Genomic DNA, 23,638 nt, shown 5'->3' on the forward strand with positions numbered 1-23,638 from the left:
AGTCTGGTACCAATTCCACTATTCTTTCATTTCACATTGAGTGAAACGGGATACATCCTCAACTTTGGGAAAAGGCAACTTGGTATTGTTTATCTCATTTCCTACTCACCTTTTCTCGAGTCTTGTGATGGATAGGCAAAGCACACCTCCTTCGGTCTACAACAACAATGACGAGTTTGATGCCATGAACAACAACTTCGACGCCGAGATGGATGCTCAAATGGAAGAGATCAAGGCCCTCATCAAGTCCTACAAGAGATCTTCCTCATCTTCGAGAAGACACTCAAGTGCACATCCTTCCGATCTACCATCTTCGGCAAGGTCACATCAGCATCAACACCACCACCGACGAGAACGTGAAGGTTAAGAGCTCAACACCAACAACCGCTCAACGACTTCACCATCTCCCTTGGCAGCTTCGCCAAGCGACTTCAAGGCATCTTCGCCTTTGGACATGCGGCATCTTCGCCCACAAGCACCTCAAGAGAAGCTCCCCAAGCTCAAGTCCCCGACATCCACGAGCTACTACGACCTCGACAACGACCACAAGATTCCTTTCTATGGGACTCAAGAACCCGAGGAGTATCTCACGTGGGAGCGCCTAATGGACAACTACCTCAAGCTACATCAAGTCCCTCCCGAAGAACAAGTGAAATGTGCCACAAGAAACTTCCACGACTAAGCGTAGACTGAAGGAAATATGCCCTAGAGGCAATAATAAAGTTATTATTTATTTCCTTATATCATGATAAATGTTTATTATTCATGCTAGAATTGTATTAACCGGAAACATGATACATGTGTGAATACATAGACAAACAGAGTGTCACTAGTATGCCTCTACTTGACTAGCTCGTTAATCAAAGATGGTTATGTTTCCTGGCCATAGACATGAGTTGTCATTTGATTAACGGGATCACATCATTAGAAGAATGATGTGATTGACTTGACCCATTCCGTTAGCTTAGCACTTGATCGTTTAATATGTTGCTATTGCTTTCTTCATGACTTATACATGTTCCTATGACTATGAGATTATGCAACTCCCGTTTACCGGAGGAACACTTTGTGTGCTACCAAACGTCACAACGTAACTGGGTGATTATAAAGGTGCTCTACAGGTGTCTCCGAAGGTACTTGTTGGGTTGGCGTATTTCGAGATTAGGATTTGTCACTCCGATTGTCGGAGAGGTATCTCTGGCCCCACTCGGTAATGCACATCACTATAAGCCTTGCAATCATTGTAACTAATGAGTTAGTTGCGAGATGATGTATTACGGAACGAGTAAATAAACTTGCCGGTAACGAGATTGAACTAGGTATTGAGATACCGACGATCGAATCTCGGGCAAGTAACATACCGATGACAAAGGGAACAACGTATGTTGTTATGCGGTTTGACCGATAAAGAACTTCGTAGAATATGTAAGAGCCAATATGAGCACCCAGGTTCCGCTATTGGTTATTGGCCGGAGACGTGTCTCGGTCATGTCTACATAGTTCTCGAACCCATAGGGTCCGCACGCTTAAAGTTTCGGTGACGATTGTATTATGAGTTTTTGTGTTTTGATGTACCGAAGGTTGTTTGGACTCCCGGATGTGATTATGGACATGACGAGGAGTCTCGAAATGGTCGAGATGTAAATATCAATATATTGGACGACTATGTTCGGACACCGGAATGGTTTCAGGGAGTTTCGGACATATATCGGAGTACCGGGGGTTACCGGAACCCCCCGGGGAGTTTAATGGGCCAAGATGGGCCTTAGTGGAGAAGAGGAGGGGCGGCTAGGGCTGGTCGCGCGCCCCCTGCCCCTCTAGTCCGAATTGGACAAGGAGGGGGGCGGCGCCCCCTTTCCTTCCCCCTCTCTCCTTCCCTTCCTTTCCCCCTCCTACTCCAACTAGGAAAAGAGGGAGTAGGAGTAGGACTCCTCCCTGGCGTGCCCTCCCCTGGCCGGCCGCCTCCTCCCCCCTGGTCCTTTATATACGGGGGCACCTCTAGACACAACAATTGATCTCTTGATCTCTTAGCCATGTGCGGTGCCCCCCTCCACCATATTCCACCTCGATCATATCGTAGCGGTGCTTAGGCGAAGCCCTGCGTCGGTAGCATCATCATCACCATCACCACGCCGTCGTGCTGACGGAACTCTCCCATGAAGCTCTGCTAGATCAGAGTTCGCCGGACGTCATCGAGCTGAACGTGTGCTGAACTCGGAGGTGCGGTACGTTCGGTACTTGGATCGGTCGGATCATGAAGACGTACAACTACATCAACCGCGTTGTGATAACGCTTCCACTTTCGGTCTATGAGGGTACGTGGACAACACTCTCCCCTCTCGTTGCTATGCATCACCATGATCTTGTGTGTGCGTAGGAAATTTTTTGAAATTACTACGTTCCCCAACAGTGGCATCCGAGCCTGGTTTTATGCGTAGATGTTATATGCACGAGTAGAACACAAGTGAGTTGTGAGCGATACAAGTCATACTGCTTACCAGCATGTCATACTTTGGTTCGGCGGTATTGTTGGATGAAGCGGCCCGGACCAACATTACGCGTACGCTTACGCGAGACTGGTTCTACCGACGTGCTTTGCACACAGGTGGCTGGCGGGTGTCAGTTTCACCAACTTTAGTTGAACCGAGTGTGGCTACGCCCGGTCCTTGAGAAGGTTAAAACCGCACTAACTTGATGAACTATCGTTGTGGTTTTGATGCGTAGGTAAGAACGGTTCTTGCTCAGCCCGTAGCAGCCACGTAAAACATGCAACAACAAAGTAGAGGACGTCTAACTTGTTTTTGCAGGGCATGTTGTGATGTGATATGGTCAAGACATGATGCTATATTTTATTGTATGAGATGATCATATTTTTAACCGAGTTATCGGCAACTGGCAGGAGCCATATGATTGTCGCTTTATTGTATGCAATGCAATCGCCCTGTAATGCTTTACTTTATCACTAAGCGGTATCGATAGTCGTAGAAGCAATAGTTGGCGAGACGACAACGATGCTACGATGGAGATCAAGGTGTCGCGTCGGTGACGATGGTGATCATGACGGTGCTTCGGAGATGGAGATCACAAGCACAAGATGATGATGGCCATATCATATCACTTATATTGATTGCATGTGATGTTTATCCTTTATGCATCTTATTCTGCTTTGTTTGATGGTAGCATTATAAGATGATCTCTCACTAAATTTCAAGATAAAAGTGTTCTCCCTGAGTATGCACCGTTGCCAAAGTTCGTCATGCCGAGACACCACGTGATGGTCAGGTGTGATAAGCTCTACGTTCATCTACAACGGGTGCAAGCCAGTTTTGCACACGCAGAATACTAAGGTTAAACTTGACGAGCCTAGCATATGCAGATATGGCCTCGGAACACTGAGACCGAAAGGTCGAGCGTGAATCATATAGTAGATATGATCAACATAGTGATGTTCACCATTGAAAACTACTCCATCTCACGTGATGATCGGACATGGTTTAGTTGATTTGGATCACGTGATATCTTAGATGATCAGAGGGATATCTATCTAAGTGGGAGTTCTTAAATAATATGATTAATTGAACTTAAATTTATCATGAACTTAGTACCTGATAGTATTTTGCTTGTCTATGTTGTTTGTAGATAGATGGCCCGTGTTGTTGTTCCGTTAAATTTTAATGCGTTCCTTGAGAAAGCAAAGTTGCAAGATGATGGTAGCAATTACACGGAATGGGTCCCTAACTTGAGGATTATCCTCATTGTTGCACAGAAGAATTACGTCCTGGAAGCACCGGTAGGTGCCAGGCCTGCTGCAGATGCAACTGACGACGTTAAGAACGTCTGGCAGAGCAAAGCTGATGACTACTCGATAGTTCAGTGTGCCATGCTTTACGGCTTAGAACCGGGACTTAAACGATGTTTTGAACGTCATGGAGCATATGAGATGTTCCAGGAGTTGAAGTCAATATTTCAAGCAAATGCCCGGATTGAGAGATATGAAGTCTGCAATAAGTTCTACAGCTGCAAGATGGAGGAGAATAGTTCTGTCAGTGAGCATATACTTAGAATGTCTGGGTACTGCAATCACTTGATTCAACTGGGAGTTAATCTTCCGGATGATAGTGTCAGTGACAGAATTCTTCAATCACTGCCACCAAGCTACAAGAGCTTCGTGATGAACTATAATATGCAAGGGATGGATAAGACAATTCCCGAGCTCTTCGCAATGCTAAAGGCTGCGGAGGTAGAAATCAAGAAGGAGCATCAAGTGTTGATGGTCAATAAGACCACTAGTTTCAAGAAAAAGGGTAAAGGGAAGAAGAAGGGGAACTTCAAGAAGAACAGCAAACAAGTTGCTGCTCAAGAGAAGAAACCCAAGTCTGGACCTAAGCCTAAGACTGAGTGCTTCTACTGCAAGCAGACTGGTCACTGGAAGTGGAACTGCCCCAAGTATTTGGCCGATAAGAAGGATGGCAAGGTGAACAAAGGTATATGTGATATACATGTTATTGATGTGTACCTTACCAGAGCTCGCAGTAGCACCTGGGTATTTGATATTGGTTCTGTTGCTAATATCTGCAACTCGAAACAGGGACTACGGATTAAGCGAAGACTGGCTAAGGACGAGGTGACGATGCGCGTGGGAAATGGTTCCAAAGTCGATGTGATCGCCGTCGGCACGCTACCTCTACATCTACCTTCGGGATTAGTTTTAGACCTGAATAATTGTTATTTGGTGCCAGCATTGAGCATGAACATTATATCTGGATCTTGTTTGATGCGAGACGGTTATTCACTTAAATCTGAGAATACTGGTTGTTCTATTTATATGAGTAATATCTTTTATGGTCATGCACCCTTGAAGAGTGGTCTATTTTTGTTGAATCTTGAAAGTAGTGATGCACATATTCATAATGTTGAAGCCAAAAGATGCAGAGTTGATAATGATAGTGCAACTTATTTGTGGCACTGCCGTTTGGGTCATATTGGTGTAAAGCGCATGAAGAAACTCCATACTGATGGACTTTTGGAATCACTTGATTATGAATCACTTTGTACTTGCGAACCGTGCCTCATGGGCAAGATGACTAAAACGCCGTTCTCCGGAACTATGGAGCGAGCAACTGATTTGTTGGAGATCATACATACTGATGTATGTGGTCCAATGAATGTTGAGGCTCGCGGCGGGTATCGTTATTTTCTCACCTTCACAGATGATTTAAGCAGATATGGGTATATCTACTTAATGAGACATAAGTCTGAAACATTTGAAAAGTTCAAAGAATTTCAGAGTGAAGTTGAAAATCATCGTAACAAGAAAATAAAGTTTCTACGATCAGATCGTGAAGGAGAATATTTGAGTTACGAGTTTGGTCTACATTTGAAACAATGCGGAATAGTTTCGCAACTCACGCCACCCGGAACACCACGGCGTAATGGTGTGTCTGAACGTCCTAATCGTACTTTACTAGATATGGTGCGATCTATGATGTCTCTTACTGATTTACCGCTATCATTTTGGGGTTATGCTCTAGAGACAGTTGCATTCACGTTAAATAGGGCACCATCAAAATCCGTTGAGACGACACCTTATGAACAGTGGTTTGGGAAGAAACCAAAGTTGTCATTTCTTAAAGTTTGGGGCTGCGATGCTTATGTGAAAAAGCTTCAACCTGATAAGCTCGAACCCAAATCGGAGAAATGTGTCTTCATAGGATACCCAAAGGAAACTGTTGGGTACACCTTCTATCACAGATCCGAAGGCAAAACATTCGTTGCTAAAAATGGATCCTTTCTAGAGAAGGAGTTTCTCTCGAAAGAAGTGAGTGGGAGGAAAGTAGAACTTGATGAGGCAACTGTACCTGCTCCCTTATTGGAAAGTAGTTCATCACACAAACCAGTTCCTGTGACACCTACACCAATTAGTGAGGAAGCTAATGATGATGATCATAAAGCTTCAGATCAAGTTACTACCGAACCTCGTAGGTCAACCAGAGTGAGATCCGCACCAGAGTGGTATGGTAATCCTGTTCTGGAGGTCATGTTACTAGACCATGACGAACCTATGAACTATGAAGAAGCGATGGTGAGCCCAGATTCCGCAAAATGGCTTGAGGCCATGAAATCTGAGATGGGATCCATGTATGAGAACAAAGTGTGGACTTTGGTTGACTTGCCCGATGATCGGCAAGCAATTGAGAATAAATGGATCTTCAAGAAGAAGACAGACGCTGACGGTAATGTTACTGTCTATAAAGCTCGACTTGTTGCGAAAGGTTTTCGACGAGTTCAAGGGATTGACTACGATGAGACCTTCTCACCCGCAGCGATGCTTAAGTCTGTCCGAATCATGTTAGCAATTGCCGCATTTTATGATTATGAAATTTGGCAAATGGATGTAAAGACTGCATTCCTGAATGGATTTCTGGAAGAAGAGTTGTATATGATGCAACCTGAAGGTTTTATCGATCCAAAGGGAGCTAACAAAGTGTGCAAGCTCCAGTGATCCATTTATGGACTGGTGCAAGCCTCTCGGAGTTGGAATAAATGCTTTGATAGTGTGATCAAAGCATATGGTTTTATACAGACTTTTGGAGAAGCCTGTATTTACAAGAAAGTGAGTGGGAGCTCTGTAGCATTTCTAATCTTATATGTGGATGACATATTGTTGATTGGAAATGATATAGAATTTCTGGATAGCATAAAAGGATACTTGAATAAAAGTTTTTCAATGAAGGACCTCGGTGAAGCTGCTTACATATTGGGCATCAAGATCTATACGAGATAGATCAAGACGCTTAATTGGACTTTCACAAAGCACATACCTTGACAAGGTTTTGAAGAAGTTCAAAATGGATCAAGCAAAGAAAGGGTTCTTGCCTGTGTTACAAGGTGTGAAGTTGAGTAAGACTCAATGCCCGACCACTGCAGAAAATAGAGAGAAAATGAAAGATGTCCCTATGCTTCAGCCATAGGCTCTATCATGTATGCAATGCTGTGTACCAGACCTGATGTGTGCCTTGCTATTAGTTTAGCAGGGAGGTACCAAAGTAATCCAGGAGTGGATCACTGGACAGCGGTCAAGAACATCCTGAAATACCTGAAAAGGACTAAGGATATGTTTCTCGTTTATGGAGGTGACAAAGAGCTCATCGTAAATGGTTACGTTGATGCAAGCTTTGACACTGATCCGGACGATTCTAAATCGCAAACCGGGTACGTGTTTATATTGAATGGTGGAGCTGTCTGTTGGTGCAGTTCTAAACAAAGCGTCGTGGTAGGATCTACGTGTGAAGCGGAGTGCATAGCTGCTTTGGAAGCAGCAAATGAAGGAGTCTGGATGAAGGAGTTCATATCCGATCTAGGTGTCATACCTAGTGCATCGGGTCCAATGAAAATCTTCTGTGACAATACTGGTGCAATTTCCTTGGCAAAGGAATCCAGATTTCACAAGAGGACCAAGCACATCAAGAGATGCTTCAATTCCATCTCGGACCAAGTCCAGGTGGGAGACATAGAGATTTGCAAGATACATACGGATCTGAATGTTGCAGACCCATTGACTAAGCCTCTTCCATGAGCAAAACATGATCAGCACCAAGGCTCCATGGGTGCTAGAATCATTACTGTGTAATCCAGATTATTGACTCTAGTGCAAGTGGGAGACTGAAGGAAATATGCCCTAGAGGCAATAATAAAGTTATTATTTATTTCCTTATATCATGATAAATGTTTATTATTCATGCTAGAATTGTATTAACCGGAAACATGATACATGTGTGAATACATAGACAAACAGAGTGTCACTAGTATGCCTCTACTTGACTAGCTCGTTAATCAAAGATGGTTATGTTTCCTGGCCATAGACATGAGTTGTCATTTGATTAACGGGATCACATCATTAGAAGAATGATGTGATTGACTTGACCCATTCCGTTAGCTTAGCACTTGATCGTTTAATATGTTGCTATTGCTTTCTTCATGACTTATACATGTTCCTATGACTATGAGATTATGCAACTCCCGTTTACCGGAGGAACACTTTGTGTGCTACCAAACGTCACAACGTAACTGGGTGATTATAAAGGTGCTCTACAGGTGTCTCCAAAGGTACTTGCTGGGTTGGCGTATTTCGAGATTAGGATTTGTCACTCCGATTGTCGGAGAGGTATCTCTGGGCCCACTCGGTAATGCACATCACTATAAGCCTTGCAAGCATTGTAACTAATGAGTTAGTTGCGAGATGATGTATTACGGAACGAGTAAAGAGACTTGCCAGTAACGAGATTGAACTAGGTATTGAGATACCGACGATCGAATCTCGGGCAAGTAACATACCGATGACAAAGGGAACAACGTATGTTGTTATGCGGTTTGACCGATAAAGATCTTCATAGAATATGTAGGAGCCAATATGAGCATCCAGATTCTGCTATTGGTTATTGGCTGGAGACGTGTCTCGGTCATGTCTACATAGTTCTCGAACCTGTAGGGTCCACACACTTAAAGTTTCGGTGACGATTGTATTATGAGTTTTTGTGTTTTGATGTACCGAAGGTTGTTCGGAGTCCCGGATGTGATTACGGACATGACGAGGAGTCACGAAATGGTCGAGACGTAAAGATCGATATATTAGACGACTATGTTCGGACACCGGAATGGTTTCGGGGAGTTTCGGACATATATACCGGAGTACCGGGGGGTTACCGGAACCCCCCGGGGAGTTTAATGGGTCAAGATGGGCCTTAGTGGAGAAGAGGAGGGGCGGCTAGGGCTGACCGCGCGCCCCCTCCCCCTCTAGTCCGAATTGGACAAGGAGGGAGGGGCGGCGCCCCCTTTCCTTCCCCCTCTCTCCTTCCCTTCCTTTCCCCCTCCTACTCCAACTAGGAAAAGAGGGAGTCCTACTCCCGGTGGGAGTAGGACTCCTCCCTGGCGCGCCCTCCCCTGGCCGGCCGCCTCCTCCCCCCTTGTCCTTTATATACGGGGGCAGGGGGCACCTCTAGACACAACAATTGATCTCTTGATCTCTTAGCCGTGTGCGGTGCCCCCCCTCCACCATATTCCACCTCGATCATATTGTAGCGGTGCTTAGGCGAAGCCCTGCGTCGGTAGCATCATCATCACCGTCACCACGCCGTCGTGCTGATGGAACTCTCCCGTGAAGCTCTGCTGGATCGGAGTTCGCGGGACGTCATCGAGCTGAACGTGTGCTGAACTCGGAGGTGCCGTACGTTCGGTACTTGGATCGGTCGGATCGTGAAGACGTACGACTACATCAACCGCGTTGTGCTAACGCTTCCGCTTTCGGTCTACGAGGGTACGTGGACAACACTCTCCCCTCTCGTTGCTATGCATCACCATGATCCTGTGTGTGCGTAGGAATTTTTTTGAAATTACTACGTTCCCCAACATAGACATGGTGGCTTCACACACCTTCGAAGACCTACGACATGAGTTGGCCCAAGACGAAGAGAGTTATGCGGCGAGAGTTCGTGCCTCCAGCCTACACGGAACAACTTCTACGCCAATTGGAGAACACCATCCAAGGATCCAAGTCCATCGACGCGTACTTCAAGGCGATGAAGAATGCCTTGCGACGAGCCGGTGTGGACGACCTCATTTCGATGAAGTTCCACTTCATGATGGGATTGCACAACGACATCTCCAAGACTATCTTCCTCGAGAACTACAAGTCCCTCGACGACTACTACATTGGTGCTCTCAAGGCGGAACAAAAACTCATGAAGGCCAAGGCTTCTCCACCCCAAGCACACTTCTCGAAGACCAAGCTCCAAGACGGCGAGCATGAGGCTAGTACCACCACGATGTCCAAGCCCGACGAGCTCCAAGACGATGCTCCCAAGTTCGAATTCACCGCCATCCCTCTTTGTGGCATTGATGATGCCGAGTCTACTTCGACTCTTTTTCAAGATGGTGCGGCGATGACTACGACTACGGAGCCATTCGAGGACCAAGCTTTGGAGGCGAATGGCATGGTGACGAGCAAGGATGATGCTTCCATCTTAGGAGGTGAGAGTGATGATGTGCCATCTTCGTCCTTCATCCACGGCGACGGTGACGAGATGGTAGAGCATGGGATTTTCCCTTCGACCACGGCGACGTATGATGACTTGAGTGACTTGTGCCACCATATTGAGAGTGAGAGTGACTTCACCACTAGCCCCATATATGATGTGTTACCCCAATTCCCATGTGAGGAGAGCCACAACCCCGACCACTTGAGTGAGATGAGTGACTCCACCATACGTGAGATTGAGTGCACCTACTTTGAGGGAGTGAGTGAGCCACCACACAGAGAGAGTGTGATAGTTGATAGGGCATGTGAGGCCACTATGATTTCTAACGACTTAACCTCTACCTCTATTGTGTCTTCTCATTTGGTGCTAGGTCCCATATATGATGACGCGCCGATACTCGACGACTTCGTCCTTCCTTTGGACAAGACGATGGCCATGGTGGAATATGATGAACCCCCAACATGGTTCCATCAAGACGATGAATATTACCACCATTTGGTATTATTTGTAGACCGAAAGACCAAGGGGGTCTTGGCATTGAAAATCTTGAAGTCAAGAACAGATGTCTTCTCAGTAAGTGGTTGTATAAGTTATCTGTAGAGACGGAGGCCACATGGGCGCAGATTCTGCATAGTAAGTACCTTCATTCCGAAACTTTGTCCCAGGTGACAGTGAGGCCGACGGACTCGCCTTTCTGGAAAGGACTGATGAGAGTTAAATCAGTTTTTTTCAATAGGACAAAGTTTATAGTCGGAAACGGTACCACTACGAGATTCTGGGAGGATACATGGCTAGGGGAAACGCCCCTCGCGCTTCAATATCCGTCCCTTTATAGCATTGTTCAACGAAGAGACGCTTATGTTGTGACAGTACTTCAGTCCATCCCTCTCAATATTCACTTCAGGAGGACGCTAGCCGGAAGCCATTGGGAAGCCTGGCTCCATCTTGTGAGTAGACTGATGGAGGTTCAGCTTTCTCAACAGCCCGATCAGTTGTGTTGGAAGCTTACTAGGACTGGAGAGTTTACGGTTAAATCCATGTATATGGATGTTATCAATTCTAACTCCATTCCTAGTTCCAAACATGTTTGGAAAGTCAAAGTACCTTTCAAAGTTAAAGTGTTTATGTGGTTTGTACATAAACAAGTCATTTTAACTAAGGACAACCTGGCAAAACGCAACTGGACAGGACCTACAAGATGTAGTTTTTGTGATCGGGATGAATCCATCAAACACCTCTTTCTTGAATGCCCGCTGGCAAAAAAATTATGGCGGACGGTACACATAGCCTTTAACATTACTCCTCCGAATTCTGTCAGCATGTTATTTGGGACATGGCTTAACGGGATAGATTCCGAAACAGCGAGACACATTCGCGTAGGAGTGTGTGCTTTATTTTGGGCAGTCTGGAACTGCAGAAATGATTTGGTCTTTAACAGAACAACAAATATTCATTTTTTGCAGGTTATCTTCCGAGCCATTGCGTTGATCCGTATGTGGTCGCTACTCACTCCGACGGAGGCCAGGGAGCGTTTGGTTACTGGATCTATCCGATGGGAGATGGTAGCATGGGCTATTTTCAACCTGTTTAGATGGCGGTCATGTAATAGGATAGGCAATTAGTTTTCCTATCTTTCTTATGCCAGCCGGTTGTGGCTTTATGTCTACTTATTTTTTTCCTGCTCTTTGTGAGCTTTTTTTGTTCCTTTGTTTGAGACTTTAAGACCTATGTTGAACCTATTTGCTTATTAATTAAGTTGGCCGTATGCATCGTTCTGATGCAGAGGCCGGGGAGCTCCCCCTTTTCTAGAAAAAAATGGTCTTTCCCACCTCACCTACACCACATGGATGGAATGAACAGGGTAACATAGGTGAAGGTACCCATGAATACTTGTCAACCTCGCAATCCCACGAGTTGACAAAACGAGCTCTAGAGAGCAATGATGACTTGGGATCACATGGATTGTCTTTCCCACCGCTCTCTTCACGCAAAGACTTCGCGCATTTCTTCTACATGGCCCTCACTTGGCTATGGGTTATTGTCCATTACATATTATATGCCCATCTTGTCATGTTCACTTTGCATGATATGCTCATTCTTATGCCTTTGACATGCATTTGTGACCCATGCTTTGCATGACACATGATGATTGATTCTAGTACTTATATGTGTATTTGCAAGCTTGGTGGAGATATCACTTGTTATTGCCATGTTTGCTTTGTGCCCCATGCCTATGATAATACTATGATCTTGCTTTGTGTTCGTGATTGTGATATGTCATGTGCATTGCCTATGCCTATTATTTGCTCACATGACATGATTGCCATGATTTCTTCTAGTATATTGCATCTTGGCACTACTAGCTTGCATGACTTGATTACTATGATTGCTTGCCTTGTTGCATCACCGAGATGATTCATACTTGTTCGTTTCATGCGGTTGATGACAACCATCTACATGCTTTGCACATGATTGTTATTGCTTCTTGTCATATATCTCCATATGTTGCCTCCCTCATGCTAGATACTTTTCCATGTATTGAGTGCAACAATGATTTTAGTCCTTCTAATGAGATTGCCCCCATAGTATTCTCACATATATGTGGAGATTTTGACATATTTCTTGTGAAGCATGCTTGTCTTACCTCTTTGCACCATATACTTAGTGACATGAATATTGCCATTGTTGCATCATATTATTCATGCTCTTGTGCTTCTAATGGTTATGTGCAAGAGAAGACAACCATCATGATGGATGATGTGTTTATCTACCATGCGCATATGTTCTTTGTTTTGTTGTGTGCATGTGTGGGATACTTGGACTTCATGTCGACTTCCACTTCACGTGAGTTGACCATTCGAGCTCTTGAGACCGAACCACTTGTGACCGACTCGCTTCTACATCGCACTTGCTTGTGCTTCGGCATTGTAAAGGACGCACAAGGACATGCTTTCAAGGTGATATTATTCTCTTTTGAGAACCCCCAAACCATGAGTTTAGATATTATGGATCATACTACTTGTGTTGCTTGCCCCATGAGACTTATTGTTCATCTTGGACCACTTGATTGCGAACATGTTAGAGATCTTGCTTCGACTTGTCATTTTCACCTTTCCATGCCTCATGACATATATACCTTGTGTGTTGCATCCAATTCTTGGATAATTTGTTCCTATCACATGTTTGTTTGCAACAATGTCATCACTTCACATATGCCATGTCCCATTGATTGCTACATGATTGACTTGATTGCCTCACACATGATGAACAATTGCTCTTTCTATTGTGTTGAGTGCCACATGATTTTCACTACACTCTATGCACGTTATGCTTGGATTGTCTTGCACTTGAGCCATGTGTTTAGACACTTCATTTTATTTACTGTGGTGAATGCTTCCTATGCCTACCATAGACCGTTTGTTGAGCGCTTTATGCATGATTGCTATGACCTTGAGGTAGATGCTTGTTCAATTCTCAAACATATTTGCATCTCTACCTCCCATTTGCATACTTGTTTTCATGATGTCCTTGATTGTGCTCAATTCATATACTTACATGCCGTGTCACAATCCTTTGTCAAACCATATGCTATGCTTGATGATGACACTTGTTGGGTGAATCACCGCTTGAATGCTTGGTTTTGCACTCACGCTAACCACATTTGTTTTTCCAAGTGTTTGTTGTCCTTGCTCCTTTTGAAGGAATCACGAGACGGTGCGACATTGGAGAGTGCCCATTCCGAGCTTCAAGATGACGAGTACTTGGTGATCGTCCACTTCTACACGGCGACGCCATCTCTTTCCCATGGTGATTTGGTTTTCGATCCGAGGTCGGATCTTTCCCAAGGGGGAGGGGATGATGTGGAGCATCCTACAAACATCACCATGTCAAGAGTCCGTTTGGCAAGTGACACGTGCGACATCTACTTCACATACATAAAGGTGAATCATCTCCTTTACACGTGTTCACTTGACCCCTTCGAGGATGGTATACTACTTGACACTTCTCCCGTGTGCGTGCATAGGTATTGTCAGAACTTCATGGATGTCGACGAGGAGTGCGAGCGCAAGTGTACGTCTACACCATCCGCGAGGGAGGCATGGAAGAGAAGACAGAAGAAAGGAGAAGAAGAAGAAGACGGAGCGGCTGCTGGAGCCAGGCCGGACGTCCGGACCGCCATCCGGATCATCCGAGCTCAGCCGGATCATCTGGACCCTCCCCTAGATCGTCCGGATAACTGCGTCGAAGACACCCGAAGGCTTCAATTGAAGCCGGATCATCCGGGACTCCGTCCGGATCATCCGGATCCCCGATGCCCGGATCCACCGGGCCTCCGCCCGGATTGCAAGTCAGAGAGCCCGTGAAACCTCTACGTGAAGCCGGACCATCCGGATGAAGACCCGGATCATCCGGACATGCCCGGATCATCCGGCCTTGCCTGCGTGCATGTCTCCGGGCCGAGGCCCATGTACCCATTGGCCCACCTAACTTACCTCTTCGCCCCTTAGACTATAAATAGACCTCCTCCTCCACCATTTGAGGGTTAGCATAGGTTTAGCTCATTTGAGATAGAGCTTTGCTCATCCATACGGATCTACTCCATCGAGAGAGACCGCCACCTCTACGGAGAAGATCCACCTTGGATTCAAGACCCCTTCATGGGATGACCCCTCAAGACCTCCTCTTGGAGATGAACTTTACCTTGTATCTTTCCCTTTGTTGTTCATGTACCTTGTGGATCTTGTGTGTTTGATTGTCTAGTGGATGTGTGATTGAACTTGTTCTTGAGTGTTCCTCTCGTTTTCCCTCGTGTTTCCCCTCGTGTTCTTCGTGTTCTTCGCGGGATCCCCTCCATTTCGTGAAAGATTGGGCACCTAGGGTTCTACCCTACATCAGAAGTGCACAAAATACTCTAAAAATATATGTGTAGGAGTCTTAAATATATAATATTTTGAATAGTGTTACTATTCATCACCCAGGGTGCAGAATAAGTTATTCTTCACCCGATGTAATCTTACGATCATTTCATAAATAAATTACATTTGAAATACAAATAGTTACATTCGTATTGATTTACTGCATAGAATTTGGCATAACAAAAAAATAGATCAAAAAATGTATTTTATGTACATTTTACACTATGTTATTACATTTGTAATTTTACGTAACATAAAAAAATTATGACGATTATAGGTTTTCTTACCGTCTCTTTTTACGTCAGAAATAAGACAAAACTTACGGAACGTAAAATTACGGTGCATTGATGGTAAAATAGAGGAGGATGAAGAATAACTATTCCTCACCCAGGATGACGAATAGTCAATCCCTTCCTATATTTTGAATGTGTCAATATGGACTACATACAGACTGAAATGAATGAACAAACACTAAAACGTACCTATATAGTACAATCTTTTTTAAAAAAAAGTGGTTTAAAACATGTTATATTTGTGAACGGAGGGAGTGTAAACTATGCGGGTGGGTGATCCGAGGGGAAGCTCTGTGATTGATTGCACTACACGAGTGTACTACCATGATTGACTAGTCTGCTCCCTGTTGCTAACACGGCACTCTCTCCCATTTCTTGTCCAACTCCCACAGAAATGCCCTTCCCATCGATTCCATCGATGCATTTCACCCCGACGGTTGTTGATTGATTGCACCGTTTGTTCTGGGAACTATAAACAATCTCGTGCAAGCATTGCCACGACTGTGCATCAAAGTGCGCACCACAGTCCACAGATGTTGGCACGATCGGTCCACTAACGCGCACAAACCAAAGTTATCCGTCGCCCACCACCGGCCGGCCGGGCCGGACTGGCGCATGCGGCCGGCGTCCGTTCCACCACGCAATCCAATAACGCCCACGGCGTCCACTTGCGTCCAGCACTACACGGCAGTGCAGGCCACAACGGGTAAGCATCAAAGACAGAACTCCTTGTTTGACGCCCGTAAAATACTACGGCGCCACTTATTAGGCTCAGCACTATACGGCAGGGCAGGGCACAACAGGTAACCAGCAAATTAGAAGTTCCTTATTCGACACTAATAAGATAGTGGCTTCTCTATTTGACGATGAACAAAAAAAACTTCCTTATTTGACGTTGGGTTTAAATTGCATATCATGTCTAACACTACCGTCTGGTTTTTCGAGCTGGCGGTGTTAAATGTCACGCGAAAGGACACATTTGTCCTTGACTTTATCATGTGCCCAAATGGGAGAATATCTTATGAAAACCAACGGTCGGTGAAAACTGGTAAAAGCCACGTGGAAACAATGTTTTGAAGTTTTAAAAAAATGAAAAAAAATATACTGGATGTTAAGACGGTGTGTTCTATTTTCCATGTGAAACTCCAAGTTCAGACACATTACAGGATGTGAGCTATAAAAAAAGCAAAATCAACATTGAATAGTACCGGATAGCGACATCACCATTCATTGCTGAATTTCTTTTTTTTTTCATTGCTCGAATCTGGTAATGTGTTTCAACTTGGAATCTTGCATCACGATAGAACATCATCTTCTTAACATCCCGGATTTTTTTTTGAAACTTTCAAACATGATTTCCATGAAGTTTTCTTTGAATGTTGGTTTTTATGTGATATTCTCCCGTGCCCAACTAAGGAAAGAGAGGGGGCAAGAACGAACGAAAGGAAATTTGAGGTGGAATTTGCAGACAACCCTCTTTCTCACAACACCACCGACCTCCTCCCCCCTCTATCTATGTACTAAACACGTGTCGAGGCCACTAATTCCTCCCAGCTCCAGCACATCCCTGAGTTGCCGCTTGCTGGCACCCTAGTTGGTGTTTTATTATCTATAAAGCGGTGTGAAAGTCTGTTTCAAGAGTGTCGCTCACTGGCGTGGTTCTGCCTCACCGCACTCCTCCAACACCTGATTGGCGCTTCGCTTCCCCGTCACCGATGTGCCTCCCTTGGCCATAGTCATTCGGTGGGGTCGCAGCTGCGGCCGCAAAGTGGGGTCGGTGCCACGCTCTCAGAGGCCCGCTGTCGTATTCGACCTCTCATGCTGCCCCTCGATCACATTATGTGCAGTCACGCCTTTCTCCGCACCATGTGGCAGAGCTCGGACGCCATGGTCATGCTCATCAAAACTAACATCAGCAGCATGAGAATTTGAGGGTTCTCTTCAACCTACCTACGGGTGAGGGGCACGGGTAGGTCGAAGAAAGGGATGACGAGTGGGTCTCACTTGTATGCGAGGCAAGAAAAGAAAGAGAGGGATTGGCTACATGTCTAAGGGCAGAAGTGTCTTTTAACACCGTTTGTCAAAAAAAAAAAGGACGGTGGCGTTAGAGTGGAATGGAATTAAGACCCGGTGTCAAAATAGGGAAAGATAGTCTCCGGTGTCGAATAAGGAAGCCATTATCTTACCAATCGTCAGGAAAGGAATTCCGTCAACAAATGCAGGCACCCCCTGCTCCCTCCAATCAGCGGAGCTCGTCACGGCGCTCCCGCGTCCCCGGTGCGTCACCGCCATCCCGTGGCGTGGACGTCAATTCCGCCCTATATATCCGCGCGCACGCCGCGCCCAAACATACTAATCACCACGGCCCAGCCGGCGACTCGCGACTCGTCGCTGGCAACCACAGCCCACAGTACCACCGTCCGTCGAAGCCTCGCACGTGCGATGGCCGGCGGGCGCCGCTCCGGCTTCGCCGCCGCGGCCCTGCTCCTCCTCGTCTTCACCGCCGGCTGCGGCGCGGCGCCGCAGGGCGCGGAGGTGACGGGGCTGCCGGGCTTCGACGGCGCGCTGCCGTCGAAGCACTACGCCGGGTACGTGACGGTGGACGAGAAGCACGGGCGGAACCTGTTCTACTACGCGGTGGAGTCGGAGCGCGACCCGGCCAAGGACCCCGTCGTGCTCTGGCTCAACGGCGGGCCCGGCTGCTCCAGCTTCGACGGCTTCGTCTACGAGCACGGTGCGTCTTCTCCTCCTCCTCGTCGTGGTTGTCCGTGCGTCCGGTGGGGTGGGAGGGAAACTGGCCACGTCCGTCCGTTCGCAGTAGGGGTAGGAGTAGACCCCAGGCGCTAGCTGTTGGGAAGTCGCTGAGAGGCCGATGGAGGTGGTGGCGACCGGCCGTGTCTGATTCGCTGGTTTTTCCACGGTCGATGGAGTAAAGGCCTTGGCGTAAAGCGGCCAGGGCGTACAAACGGAATCTGCCTCACGTACACACCACCCGTTTTACTCCGTTTTTTCTTTTCTTTTTTTGAGCTGGAACACCGTGTGTTCCAATTACGGAGGGCCGTCGGCTAGGTCGTTTTAGTCCGGTTTTCGTAACGGTGGTTTTGCGGCGACAACCGGGTTAGAACGAAATTTATATCTGTATCTGCATCTATATCTATATATCTCTACCCTAATAATAAATAGATACTACAAATACGGATAGAGATACAGATACAGATTTCCCTTATACAGATACAGATATAGATATATACAGATACAAATATAGATAGAGATACAGATTTCGTATTAATAAATAGGCTATTGCTTTTGACGGTACGTCATGTAAATTGCCCTTAAAGTTGTCACATATTACGCACAATGCCACCTATAAACTTATCATAGATAGCGGCAACTACTCCCTCCGTTCCGAATTACTTGTCGCAAGTATGGATGTATGTAGATGTATTTTAGTTGTAGATATATCCATTTCTGCGACGAGTAATTTGGAACGGAGGGAGTGGGTAGATATTTTTGTTGTCTAATAAATTGGAAATATCTTGAGCACATTTAAAAAATCACCCCATATTTATGTTTTTATGCAACACCACTTATCATTATGTTTGTCCTTCAGCATCGTGAAAGATTTTAAGGGATTTGTTGTGACGTGGAGTGGGTGTATGAGGGATGAATTATTTTTGTTCTGATGCAACGTACGGGCATGTTTGCTAGTCACTAGTTAAAGGGTACCCCTTAGAAAGGTTACTTTGAAACTCCTTTGATAGAGAATCAACGGTCGTGGCGAGTGCTCTGTGGGTACTGAACTCAATCTAGGCCGTCCACGCGCTTGGAACTTGTCCGTTGCTTATCTAAACTAGGAGGAAAGTGATAGACACACACTTGGTCAAATAGATACCTTCAGAGTAGCAGAGGAAGCTTGGGTCCTGGACAGGTCAACTATTTTTTCTTTTTCTAGAATAAAGGTCTGCCTCGTAGAGTGTAAGCGAACGACAAGTCCTGAGTAGAGTGAAGCACGCCCAGTGCTGGATGAAATGTCTGACAGCAAGATCCTTTTCTGAAGATTTATGGTTTACGGTTTACCTTTAAGTAGAAACGTTTAAGTATTGCTACTTTTCTTCACTACGTTGCACATATATATCCATGCAGTTTCTTGTTAAATCATGAATAAATGAATTAATTGATTAACTTGAAATTACATGTAACTTTCATCTTTATCTTTATCTATTATCTTCATCTTTATCTGTATTTGTATTTAGATGTGTATATGTATCTATATCCCTAATAATAATGTAGAGTGTATCTATATATGTATCTATATTTATATCTATATCTATATCCCTACCCCTAATAATAATGAAGGGGCTATTGCTTCTGACGATACGTCATGTAAATCTGCATCATGAAATTTATATTTATATCTATATTTGTATCTGTAGCCCACTAGCTATTGCTTCCAACTTTTCTACCTATTTTTATGTAAATTTTCTTTTATTGGGCAGATTTAAATACTTTTTAAAATATCCATTTCTTTCCAATACTAACTCAAAATCTGACATATTATATATGAAAACTCCTCAGAAAAATGTGCCGATTTCAAATATGCTATTTTCATGCATGGCAATCATTTTTTTAAATCCCATTTTCCTTCTTTTTTTTATTATTTTATCAGGTAGATTCCAATACTTTTTAAAATATTGATATCTTTCAAAACCTAACTCGAAATCGAACATGTTAGTCGGAAACTCCTTTGATAGAGAGTCAACGGTCGTGGCTAGTGCTCTGCAGCTGCTGAGCTCAATCTAGGCCGTCCATCCGTTGCTTCTCTGAAACCGGAGGAAAGTGACACACACTTGGTCTGATAGGTATCTTCAGAGAAGCAGAGGAAGCTGCGTCTACTCCTGGACACAACTCTTTTCTTCTTCTTGTTCTTGTTCTTCTTCTTCTTCTACAATAAAGGGATACCACGTAGGGTATGGGCAAACAACAAGTCCCGAATGGAGCGAAGCACGCCCTGTGCTTGACGAAATGTCTGACCGCAACAAGATCCTTTTCTGAAGATTTATGGTTTGCCTTTAAGTAGAAACATTTAAGGTTTACTTTTCTTCACTACGTTTCATATATATATATATATCCACGCATTTTTTTGTTAAGTCATGAATAAATGATTAACTTGAAATTACAAGTGACCGTCAAGTTCATACAGTACTATTCATTTTTGTCTACATTCAGGGCCATTCAACTTCGAATCGGGCGGGTCGGTTAAAAGCCTGCCAAAGCTTCATCTCAACCCTTACAGCTGGTCCAAGGTTGGATACTAGCTTCCATTGGCCCAGTGGCGTATATAATTACCAACAAACTATTTGTTGTTATATCTAACTTGAGTAATTGTGGCTTAGGTGTCTACCATGATATACCTGGACTCCCCTGCTGGTGTGGGGCTGTCATACTCAAACAATGTTTCAGATTATGAAACGGGAGACCTCAAAACCGCGGCGGATTCGCATACTTTCCTTCTGAAGGTATGCATGTGTATTCATGTTAGCATGGTTTATTAAGAGATTATCGTTATGCTATATAGCTCAAGTTATGTGGCTTGTATGTATGCAGTGGTTTCAGTTGTACCCTGAGTTTCTGAGCAACCCGTTCTACATAGCTGGGGAGTCGTATGCCGGGGTTTATGTCCCTACTCTTTCGCATGAAGTTGTCAAAGGTCTGGCCCCGGTTTTCAACTCACCTTCATCAGTATATAAGTATAGTTACTAATCATTTGGGTTTCTTATTTACTGAGTAATTAATTATCCACAGGGATACAAGGAGGAGCTAAGCCAACTATAAACTTCAAGGTTAGTGTACAGATGAATTTTCTCGGTTTGCCGATCGCAAACTTTATGAAATGCCAAGTAAATCAGGTTTGACGTTTTGACCTGTACTATTATGATAGGGCTACATGGTGGGGAATGGCGTCTGCGACACTGTTTTTGATGGTAATGCTCTTGTGCCATTTGCACATGGAATGGGTCTAATATCAGAAGAAATATACCAGGTAGGTAATTCAGACAGACAGTGTTAATTCGAGTCAGATTAGTTTCCAGTATCCTACTGGTATTTGCTTCAAAACATTTCTTTTAAATAACCATGTCTACTCACAATGCAGCAAGCTTTTACGACGTGTGATGGAAATTACTGGAATGCCAGTGATGGTACATGTGAAAGCGCGTTAGTGAAAATCGACTCGGTAAAAACGCGTGTCACCTTTTCAGAGTGAAAACTGCAAGCTCTTCTCTCATGATGATGCGCTGACTATTTTCTTATTCACAGTTAATCAGCGAACTGAACATTTATGACATTCTTGAGCCATGCTACCACGGCAGAAGCATCAAAGAAGCGAACCCACAGAATAGCAAATTGCCTACAAGTTTCAAAGATCTTGGTACAACTAACAAGCCCTTTCCGGTAAGAACGAGAATGCTCGGGCGTGCTTGGCCTCTGAGAGCTCCTGTAAAAGCCGGACGCGTTCCATTATGGCAGGAAGTTGCAAGTGGTGTTCCATGCATGGTAAGCTTAAAGCATAATTCAGAGAAAGATACTACACATTTAAAATTCTTGCGCTTGTGAATTAAACATAGTTCAGAGGAAATTTGCTGTCTGCAAGAGATACATAACATGCTCATTTCCCAGTATATGATAACATTTAGTTTGCTTAATGTACAGAGCGATGAAGTGGCAACGGCATGGCTGGACAATGATGGCGTCAGATCTGCAATCCATGCGCAATCAGTATGATCATTAGTCAGCATTAGATGGAACTGAAGACACTTCCATTTTTCTAACTCTAGTTTTTCATGCTCATACTAGGTAAGCTCAATTGGGCCATGGCTCTTATGCACGGATAAAATTGATTTCAACCATGATGCTGGCAGTATGATCAGTTATCACAAGAACCTCACAAGCCAGGGTTATCGTGCCATCATATTCAGGTACACCATGAACCTGTAGAATGATATTCTTATCTTATCTGTGTGGCTGTTGTCTAATCTCTGTATTGAGCAAAATTTGGCATCCTAACTCTTCTGAAGATATTTGAGTTGTTCACTATCTTATAGTGAATATATTTCCTTAATGATTCATTTGCATTATCCTAGACAGAGAGAAGCAAATCGGATGCCATATTATTCATGGATTGTCACATTCTCTGCTTTTATTAATGACTATTTTGCATTTGTTTCAGTGGTGACCATGATATGTGTGTGCCATACACCGGGAGTGAAGCATGGACAAAATCTATGGGGTATGGAGTTGTTGACTCATGGCGACCATGGTTCACAAACGACCAAGTTTCCGGGTACTGAACTATTATTGCTGAATTTTATTAATGTCCAAGTTGAAGTATCCTTGACATGAACTCACAATTACTTTCACGAGGGTTAACACTAAAAACAAAATTTAAAACGCTTGCAATGTTACTTTGGCACGGTTCAAGCTAAGAATATATGTTGCGAAAACACCATGGAAATGAAGAAGCAACATGTAACTCACAATGCCTGTTTGTTGAACTCCTTAGGTACACCGAAGGCTATGAGCATGGTCTCACTTTTGCTACTATTAAGGTAAGCATACATTTTTTTCATACATGGTCATCACAGTTAGTAAAAAAAAATGTATGAGCACATCATTAACTTAAAAAAAAATTCCGTACCTTTTCGTTTGTTTTTTCACAGGGCGCTGGACACACCGTTCCTGAATACAAACCACAGGAAGCATTGGCTTTCTACAGCCGTTGGCTCAATGGTTCAAAGTTGTGAGGCTTGTGCCTGGCTGCGAATAATGGGGGAATATACTTCTGCATACAGTCAAGAATGAACAAATGTTGATTTGAAGAAAGAGTATAGATAGTCACATACTCAAATTTCAAAAATAGCAATTGGAACACTGCGTGTTGTATTCATTCATGCAAATATATTTGGTCGATGCAGCTTTGATATTATTGCTTTCATGATTTGTCCACTATGCGATCATGACTTCTGAATTTCAGTTGATATGGAGAGTATATCGTATCCTCGACTGTAAAAGAAAGAAACAATGCCATATTTTGAAATGGGTACATACATAATCATTCAAAAAAAAGTGCATACAGAAAGGACAATATATCTAAATTCATACTTGGGCATTTGGAAACTAGGATTATGTGCTATTAGATACTTGAGACTAGTCTTAGTCTTCCGCTGAATAGGTAAGTTAGGCCATATGACTATATGAGCATTCTAATTAGCAAGCTGCGCTAAAAAAATAAAGGTTTATAATAGATAAGTGGTGGCGGTGGTTCACCCACTTTCAAGCCAAAATTAGAAACACATAATTTCAGGAAAGAGATGACCTACAAGCCATATAGATAGTCACA

General features: G+C 44.2%; 1 protein-coding gene across 1 annotated transcript; it reads left to right on the forward strand.

Moving 5' to 3' along the window:
* The first annotated feature begins 17,365 nt into the window (after positions 1–17,365).
* LOC109737940 (serine carboxypeptidase 1) lies at positions 17,366–23,233 on the forward strand. Its single transcript, XM_020297060.4, has 13 exons — positions 17,366–17,977; positions 20,470–20,546; positions 20,637–20,759; positions 20,848–20,950; positions 21,046–21,083; positions 21,182–21,283; positions 21,395–21,475; positions 21,559–21,795; positions 21,952–22,017; positions 22,096–22,217; positions 22,469–22,582; positions 22,802–22,847; positions 22,959–23,233. Exons 1-13 carry the CDS (start codon positions 17,686–17,688, stop codon positions 23,040–23,042), a joined length of 1,485 nt encoding a protein of 494 aa, XP_020152649.1. The 5' UTR covers positions 17,366–17,685; the 3' UTR covers positions 23,043–23,233.
* The last annotated feature ends 405 nt before the right edge of the window (positions 23,234–23,638 follow it).

This window comes from Aegilops tauschii, chromosome 3 (assembly GCF_002575655.3).
Source record: "Aegilops tauschii subsp. strangulata cultivar AL8/78 chromosome 3, Aet v6.0, whole genome shotgun sequence".
Taxonomy (NCBI): domain Eukaryota; kingdom Viridiplantae; phylum Streptophyta; class Magnoliopsida; order Poales; family Poaceae; genus Aegilops; species Aegilops tauschii.

Excerpts from the sequence above, each read along its gene's own strand:
- LOC109737940 (XM_020297060.4), top strand. The coding sequence starts at position 17,686 with ATGGCCGGCGGGCGCCGCTCCGGCTTCGCCGCCGCGGCCCTGCTCCTC. Across the intron at positions 21,796-21,951 it reads CAAGTGGTGTTCCATGCATG|AGCGATGAAGTGGCAACGGC; the intron begins GTAAGCTTAAAG and ends CTTAATGTACAG. Across the intron at positions 22,218-22,468 it reads TATCGTGCCATCATATTCAG|TGGTGACCATGATATGTGTG; the intron begins GTACACCATGAA and ends CATTTGTTTCAG.